The sequence below is a fragment of the Hydra vulgaris genome, chromosome 13 (assembly GCF_038396675.1).
Source record: "Hydra vulgaris chromosome 13, alternate assembly HydraT2T_AEP".
In the NCBI taxonomy this organism is placed as follows: domain Eukaryota; kingdom Metazoa; phylum Cnidaria; class Hydrozoa; order Anthoathecata; family Hydridae; genus Hydra; species Hydra vulgaris.
Window position 1 is genome coordinate 36,975,345 of NC_088932.1, and position 9,347 is coordinate 36,984,691.

At 28.9% G+C, this 9,347-nt stretch overlaps 1 protein-coding gene across 1 annotated transcript; it reads left to right on the forward strand.

Annotated features, from left to right (window-relative positions):
- The first annotated feature begins 8,458 nt into the window (after positions 1-8,458).
- Positions 8,459-9,124, forward strand: LOC136089858 (protein FAM200A-like). Its single transcript, XM_065815950.1, has 2 exons — positions 8,459-8,530; positions 8,789-9,124. The coding sequence occupies exons 1-2, from the start codon at positions 8,459-8,461 to the stop codon at positions 9,122-9,124; spliced, it is 408 nt and encodes a 135-aa protein (XP_065672022.1).
- The last annotated feature ends 223 nt before the right edge of the window (positions 9,125-9,347 follow it).

A 9,347-nucleotide genomic window follows, 5' to 3' on the forward strand; every position in this document is an offset into this window, starting at 1 on the left:
TAATAAGTTGATTTTAAAAAATTAAACACATCTAATTGATTTTAAAATGCCTATATTTAATTAAGTTGAAACATCTGGTATAGTATGTAAACTTATCCTTATAAATTTCTTTATATCAAACTACAATATTTCTAGGGGTTAAATATACCCTCATTATTCAAGTAATATACTCATATTACTTGAATAATGAGGGTATATATAACCCCTAGAAATATTGTAGTTTGATTTAAAGAAATTTATAAGGGTAAGTTTACATACTATACCAGATTTTTCAACTTAATTAAATTTTATAAAAACCTATCTAAGATGTTAACTTTTAAAAAATGCACACATTAAACGCAAATCAATGACGTAATTTTATTTGAATTTAATTCATGGCGTACGGTTGGCAGACTTCCGCTAAAGTTTTGCGACAATATATAAAAATAAACAATAATACGGTTACCGAATAAAACGGCCTAATTCTGAGGGATGTTAAAGTCTGCTAACCGTTAAAGTCTGCTAACCCATGGCGTACATTATAATAGGCATATTCACCGTACGGATGACGTCATAAACTGAGGCGAGTTTTTTAAACAAAAAATACAGAAAAAATAACCAGAACTGAACATAAAAATTAATTTTCAAGGAAGAAATAATAGTAAACAACAAAAATGCATTAAAAATTTATTAAAAAATAATTTTATTCTATTATATTCTATTATAGTTATATACAGTATAAATATTTAAATTTAACAGTTCATTTTAACAAAAAAAACAGTTGCTGTTGACCTTTGTTATTTAACGCTAAGTTTTAAAAAAGTTTGTTTTGGTTCTTTTTCAGACCTTGGAGAATATAAATTACAATAGTTCTAAAAGAAAATATTTGAAAGTGTAACACATGGTTTCTGTTCAGATTTAATTTATAGGATTCTGATACAATTATCAATAGATTGCACAAAGAAGATATGCATGTATTATCAATTACTTCACGAAACATAATATAGCAATATATTACCCATTGACAAACTAAATCACTAAATCTTTTTCAAAATGTCTCCAATAGGCCAATACTTTTCACAAACAATGGTGTCTTTCTTATCTGGCATGTTGTCTCTTTATATAACAGCCAACCACTTTTTTCTTTCTTCTGGTGTTTGAGGAAGACGAAAAGTTATTTCTTTAGAAACTTTATCATAACTGCCGTTGCAAATCGTGACACAGTATTTACGACCCATGTTTATTACAAAGTAAACTAAAAGTTTAAAAACTGACGAAATAATTTAGCAAGCACTTCGACCTATAATATAAATACAAAATGTTCGCCTCCAGTTTATGACGTCATCTGCACGGTGAGTAGGCCTGTTATAAAGTACGCCATGGTTAAATTAAATAACTTTTTCGCGCTAATGATTTCCGCTTTCAAGACATCGTTGTTGTTGCTTACATTCAACTCTTACTCTTTAAAGCAAAGATTAAAAATAAACTTAAAAAGGGAATTAACCTGTTTGCTACTAACTACGAGTATACTCGTAGTAAGTTGGCGCCATTTATTTGTCAACTACGAGTATACTCCTAGTTAGCGGGAGTTTGATATTTGCCAACTACGAGAATACTCGTAATATGCCGGCTTCATGAGTTTGCTTTAATTTTGAAACATAAAATTTAATATCAGAGCCGTAACCAGCTTTTTTTGATCTTTGAGATAGCTAACTTCCAGACATGGAGCAAACTCCAAACATTTATATGTTTATACTTATGTCAAATAAGGATACTTTGCAAAAAATTGCGATGATTGGAGGCTGGGAACAAAAAAGCCCAAAATTCGTGCCCCCTCCCTGCCCCAAAACGTGAGAGCAACAAGTTGAGGAAATATATTTTGTACTGTTTTTAACTAGACTTATATTCATCAATAAATTTTAAGTTTCATAGTAAAATATTTTAGCTTTCAAAAATTATGACCATATAAAGTTTAACCCCCCTCAATTTGAGGGGGTTTAAACTTGTCTGGTTTTGGCTCTGAATATATGTTAATATAACTCCGAATTATACTAACTTATTTCAAATAATGTTTGTGCATGATTAGCTTTGTCTGTTCATTTTTTTCTTCACAGTTGATTTTCAGAAAAGATTAAATTTAAGCTTTTATTTTAAAAATCCCGGAAACCTAATTTATATGCGGATAAAAACAAAATTACCATAAAACAGATAAAAATGAAGTATTGATATTGTTTTAATTTTATTTTATGAAAACTAAAGTGTTAGTTTAATTTTCATAAATTAAAATTAGTATAAAATATAAGGTAACCTATTCTTTTGAATAGGGTAGGGTGGGGTAATCTGAGCCTATTCTTACCTATTTCTGACTTTGAGCTTAAAAAAAAAAAAAGTTTAGGTATCGGCTTCCTGATAAAAGATGTCTTAAAATCATGATTTGACATCCTACTGAACAAATTTAACAAAAAACTATTACTTAATTAAGTAATACTTAATTAAGTAATAGTATTTTAAAATTCTATCTAATAATACTAAGTAATATATTACTTAGTATTATTAGATATTATTTTAAAATACTATTAGGCTTCCCAGGCCTATAGTAATTTAAAATACTATAGTATTTTAAAATACTATAGGCCTGGGAAGCCTTTATTTGGAGATACCTATATAGACCCACATTACCCCACGTAGTGGAGTAATGTGGGTCTACATAAAATGTAAGTAGTTCTGGTTTAAAATATCTGACATACCCAGCAACATTAAGTAGTCGGACCGACAACGGACCACTGTCAGCACTTATGCCGTGCCGTCGTCGGCCGCCCTCTGTGTTGCCGCGTTGGCTTACACATCGTATTTACATCAGACCGTTTTCAAAAAGCTTCAGGTGGTTCAACAGCGGCCCAATAGCGGAAAAACGCAAAATTTTGAACAGCGGTCCGTTGGCGGTAAGCCAATGTTGGAGCGACAGTGTTTCGATATAGGATCTTCTGTAATTCGCGCTTATTCGCATTATTTTATACTTTTAAAATGATTAATATCTATAATTCGCTAATTTATAACTATAAAACTTTGTTTTACACAATTAATTTATTTTCTAGTGTATTTATACTATACACTGTATAGACCTTAAATAGATCATTGTATGTCAAAGCTTATAAACGCTTGTTTTGAACCACGGCGTTTGTTTTGAATCATGGTGTATGCAAGCTCTTGCTTTATTTTGGTAAAACTACAGCGTACCGCGATGTACTTACCGATTCTGCCATGCCATTATTAAAAAGCTTTTGCAACTAAGCGTTTTGCCGCTCTTCAGCCGGCAGCGGCGAGCCAACAAAAAGTAGCATATTGGACCTTCAGCGTTTTTGTAACAGCGGCAAGCTGCATTAGGTTTTACAGTGGACCAGCATCGGCATGCCGGCGGAAGCTTTACGCATCACGGTCCGATGAAAGCATGTTTGGTGGGTACATTCTATATGCACGCACTTTTTTTATAGTATATATACATGGTTTTAATTTAAAAAGTAGTCTTAAGATATTTTTATTAAAAAGGAAAGTGCATAATTACACAGCACAACAATAAAAATTAAAAACTCGGAGAAATAAAAGTAAAAAAATGGTGATCTAAAACAGAAATAACAATGTTTTAATTATGTGTTTTATAAAAAACAACTATTTTTTATCAATGCACTTTTATGGTAACATTCGTGCTATTTTGGGCACTACTTAGATTTTTTTGGGTATTTCTTTGATACTTCAGTAGAAGCAATAATTTTTTTCGTACATTTTTTTAACTTGGTTTTTTCCTCTCTAACTTTTTGTTCCTCAAGTAACTTTCAATTGAATTTCTTATTTGTAAGGAATTCTCCACATTTTACTTGTATTCTCTTCCTTTTTTGTTTTTGCTGTTCCATTATTCCTGCTGTTTCTTCAGATACATTAGGACATATGATTGACCTTGATCTTGGTGTTTATAATCTTGAAGATTCAGGGCTATAACGTTGAGGTGATTGATTGAGAAATTTGATACCTGTTATTCTTCTTTCCATCTTGTCTTTACTTAATGGTGAGATACCTGTACCACGAAATCCTGCTGCAGTATTTGCTGGAGAGAGTCTCTGATACAATTGTTTCAATAATCCCGTTAAAGCTGTCTTATCAATATTTTTGTGCTGTGTTTCTCTTGCAAACCGCTTTAAAAGTTTTCTCTACTAATTCTTTAATGGTCCGAAGACTAACATCTAACGGTTGTAATGATGCGCGTGAGCAATTTGGCGGAAGACAAACAATTTGGATATGGTTGTCCATAGCCACTTTTATGGTACCATATAAAAGCATATGTTTCCAATAAAAATATATGTTTCTTAATATAAACTTCAAAGATATAAACTTCAAACATAAGAGTTTAATAGTTTTAAATAATTATTAACACGATAATAGTTAGGTTTGATATAACCAATAGGTTTCTAATGTTATTAACAACAACTTCAATAATATAATTACATATCATTATATTTCAAAAAAGTTTGTACGCTGAACGTAAAAGCTCTATATAGTAATAAAATTGTGCTTAATCGGAAAGAAGATTGCAAAATGGTAATATATATATTTATATTACTATATATATATAGTAATATATATATATATATATATATATATATATATATATATATATATATATATATTTTTTTTTTTTTTTTTTATAGTTTTTTTTTTATTAATGTTTTGCTAATTAAAAATATTACAATAACCAATCATATTTTACAGCTTTTACATTAGTAACGACAGGACTTTTAGAAGATCATGAGGATCTTGTCATGAAGCCCTTTACAATATATAGTTAATTTTTAATAAAAATACAATGTCTTTAGTGAAATAATAATACACTTTTATGCAAAAACATTTGAAAACCAAAATAAAATGTTAAAAAGCCAAGATAAAATGTTAAAAAAGATATATATATATATAAAATAGAACAACAACAACAACAACAAAAAACAATTAAAAATAAATCAAGATATTTTCAATTAAAAATATAATTTTTTTAAGTTTTTAATTAAATGAAGCAAATATCAGTTGGGTAGAAGAATTAAAATTTGGTAAGACAGAGATAAGGACCTCGATAAGAATCGACCTCGATTTGTTGCAGAGATAAGGACCTCGATAAGAAACAAAAAACTGGTCTTTGCTTTTATGGCAAAAAGGGGCAATAAGATTGTTATTAATTCGAAGATTATATTTATTTTTAGGTTTCATACAATAAAGATTTTGTAATACGTTTGGCAACAAATTTTCTCTACATTTAAACATAAACCATAAAATATTAAAGACGTTTTGTTGATATACATTTAAAATATTCATTTCTTTAAAATGTTGTTTCGTATGAGAAAACCGATTTTTAAAATTTATTGTCCAAGCTGCGTGTTTCTGATGAAGGTAAAGAGATTTTAGCTTTGTTCTATGAGTGCTTCCCCATATAATATTCGCGTAGTTTATATGACAATGTATAAATGAATAATATAATTGTGTTAACTGGTGTTTTCATAATATATTTCTTGCTTTATAGAGAATTCCAATGCCTTTAGCAATTTTTTTGGAGGTATTATCAATATGATTTCTCCAAGATAGATTTTCATCAATATATACTCCAAGAAACTTAGTAACTTTTTCTCTTTTTATTATTGTATTATCAATTAAAAGGTCTGGCATGATATGAGGCAGTTTCTGTTTTTTTGAAGGTGAATAAAAAAGTGTACATTTAGTTTTTTCTATATTTAAAGACAATCTATTTTGTTTAAACCAAACAGATACTTTTTTTAATTCATTTGTCATATTAGTAAAAAGCATATTAATATCTTTATGAGACAAAAACAAGTTAGTGTCATCTGCAAAATTGATTGTGGTTAAGTTTGATGATTTATGAAGATCATTTATTTATATTAAAAAAAATAAGTGGACCAAGTATGGATCCTTGTGGAGCACCACATGTTATATTCATAAATAGATGAGATATAGAATCTTTATTGTAAACAAACTGTTTACGGTTAGTAAGATAACTTTCAAACCATACTAGGGTTTTATTTTTAATACCATATGATATAAGTTTTTTTAACAGGATCTGATGATTGACAGTATCAAATGCCTTAGACAAATCAATAAACACTCCTAGTGTAAAACACGAGTCTTTAAAAGAGTCAGTTATATTGCGCGTAAGTTGAAGAATGGCATGCTCGCTTGAATTATTTTTTTTGAAACCGAATAGGTTTTCGTATAGAATTTTATTTTCAACAAGATAAGAGTAGATTCGGTTGTACATTATTCTTTCTAAAATTTTTGAAAAAACTGGAAGAACTGAAATAGGGCGATAATTTGTTATATTTGTACGATCCCCCGTCTTAAAGATTGGAGTTACTTTAGCTATTTTTAGTTTATCTGGAGAAGACCCTTGCGCAATGGATGCTCTGAAGATTTTATAAAGAATATATTTTATAACATCGTAGAAATCAATCACAATATTTGTGTTAATATCATCATACCCAGTAGATTTATAACGTTTTAATGACTTAAAAGCAACCTCAAATTTATTAAAAGTTAACTCAGTAAAATTTAGATTAGAGCTTATTGATGTTTTTCATCAACAGATTTATCTTTAATGAATGAAATGCTATCGCTTAATTTTGTCCTGATAGTGGTGAAAAGCTTATTAAATTCAAATGCAATATCTTTTGAGTCAATTTGTCATCAAGTTGTATAAAATTTTGGAGTAAATTTTTATTTGTTTTAAGTTTTCCAGACAACTCTTTCATGATTTGCCAGACGAATTTCGAGTTGCGCTTATATTTATTAAGCAAGTTTGAATAGTAGTTTTTGTTTTGCATTTTTGCGAAGCTTTCCAAATAAGTTTGTATAAGTTTTATAATTTTGTTTATGTTTTTCAGATTTCGATTTTAGGTATTTTATGTCTATACATAAGCTTCTGCTTAATTTTTGACGATTTTCTGAGACCTTTAGTAATCCAAGGAGATGACATTTCTTTATCGCTTAAAACTATTTCAATGAAAGGAAAATTGGAATCGTGCACTTGGTAAAAAGTTTTGAAAAAATTGTCGTAGATTATGTTGATATTATCATATAACCCCAATCTATAAGTGATAATTGTTCTCTGAAAGAATTTAAATTATTATTATTATTAATAAGCCGTTTTTTCATAAAAACTTTTCCCTGCTTTTCTTTATTTAAATTAACACATATAGAAAAAAAAAACACACATACATATATATATATATATATATATATATATATATATATATATATATATATATATATATATATATATATATATATATATATATATATATATATATATATATACATATATACATATATATGTATATATATGTATATATATAGCACACATATATGTATGTATATATATATATATATATATATATATATATATATATATATATATATATATATATATATATATATATATATATATATATATATATATATATATATATATATATATATATATATATATAAAAACACACACACAACTATCATTGTGCATTTCACACTCTTTAAGAGCTTTTATTTCTTTTATATATATTCTATAAAACCAACATATAAAGAGTATAAATATATAAATAATATGAGTTTAGACTTAAAATAGTTAAAATAAACTTAAATAAAGCAAAATCGATGTCTTTATCATAAAAAAAAGAAAAGAAATCTTATGTAAACAACTGTTTCTTTCAAGAATGTTTTCATAATATATCTGTGTGTTTACTTTCTTTCATGCGATTCTGCGCAAAAGGACGTACTATTACTGCGCAAAAGGACGTACTATTAAATATGCGTGCGCACAAAATTATCGGAACTGTGAAGAGGTCTGGTTATGCGCCTTCAAAGCATTCTGGTAAATGCCGCGTTTTTTACTTTTTCAGTCAAGCAAATGAAAGGTGATTCTGCAGCAAAAAAATTTAATCTGGTGTCCTTGTCTTATGATACAGTTCATAGAAGAGTTATTGAAATGGCAGCAGATGTAAAAGAATGCGTTGTTGGAGAAATCAAACAAGCTGGTTTAATTAGCCTGGCATGGATGAATCAACTGATGTGCAGTCATGTGCACAGCTGTTGGTATATGTAAGATACAAGTGGAAAGAAAATATTAAAGAAGAGTTCTTATTTTGCAAGCCACTGAAGCAACATACAACTGGAACTGAAGTTATAGCTCTGGTGGATTCTTTTTTTAAAGAAGAAGGCCTAGAATTAAAATATGTTTGTGGTATCTGTTCAGATGGAGCTCCATCAATGATGGATGTGCATGTTGGTTTTGTTGGACTTGCAATAGAAAAAATTCTGAAATTTTGATAAACCTCTGTATGATCCATAGAAAAGTTTTAGCTTCCAAAGCATTGCCGGATACTGCTAGAAACACTGAATGATATAATAAAGATTGTGAATTATGTGAAGTCTAGATATGGATGCTGAATGCTATAATCTTTTGTATCATACAGAAGTACGTTGGTTGTCAAAAGGAAATGCTCTCAATGTGATGATTATTTTGACCTGAAACTCGGATATTTAACTGACATATTTTCTGAACTGAATCATCTTAATTTGCAGCTGCAGGACAGAGAAACCATATTCATTGATTTAAGAGAAACAATTAAAGCTTTTGTCAGAAAATTGGAAAATTGGCACAGAAAAGTAGAGTTAGAAAATGTTGCAATGTTTTCAAAATTGTCAGATATATTGGACAATGGTGATGTGATACTATCTAATAACAGAAATAATAACTGAACATTAGAAGCAGTTGGCATCTGAATTCAATAACCATTTTCCAGAGCTGTCAAATAGAATAGCAATATTAGTCAAAGATCCATTGAATGCTCCTGTGACATGTATTCCAGATGAAAAAAGATGCTGCACAGACACAGTTAATGCAGCTGAAAGAAGATACACACATGCAAGATTGATGTTCGAATTGGAGAACTTAATTGCATTCAGGTCAAAAATTGCTGCCAAGTGCCCAATGTTATCTGAAATGATAATGCCAGTGCTATTGCCATTTGTATCAACTTACAGGTGTGAATGTGGATTTTCCAAGTTCACACAATTAAACAAAAAAATATCAAAGAGATGAAGTGCTACTTTTTAATACTATCTAATTGTCTTTCTTAGACAACCATAATATGATACCATTTGATCCACCCTTTCTACTCCTGACATACATTGATTTTAATCTTTAATAATATTGGGTTTCATTTTCTTCTCTCCTCTCCTGTTTGTCACTTCAATCATTTGCAGGGAATGCAAGTTGTAAATTATTAGCACGTCTTTTTTGTCTTTCCATTTAGCAACCACTT

Excerpts from the sequence above, each read along its gene's own strand:
- LOC136089858 (XM_065815950.1), top strand. The coding sequence starts at position 8,459 with ATGGATGCTGAATGCTATAATCTTTTGTATCATACAGAAGTACGTTGG. Across the intron at positions 8,531-8,788 it reads CAAAAGGAAATGCTCTCAAT|AAGCAGTTGGCATCTGAATT; the intron begins GTGATGATTATT and ends ACTGAACATTAG.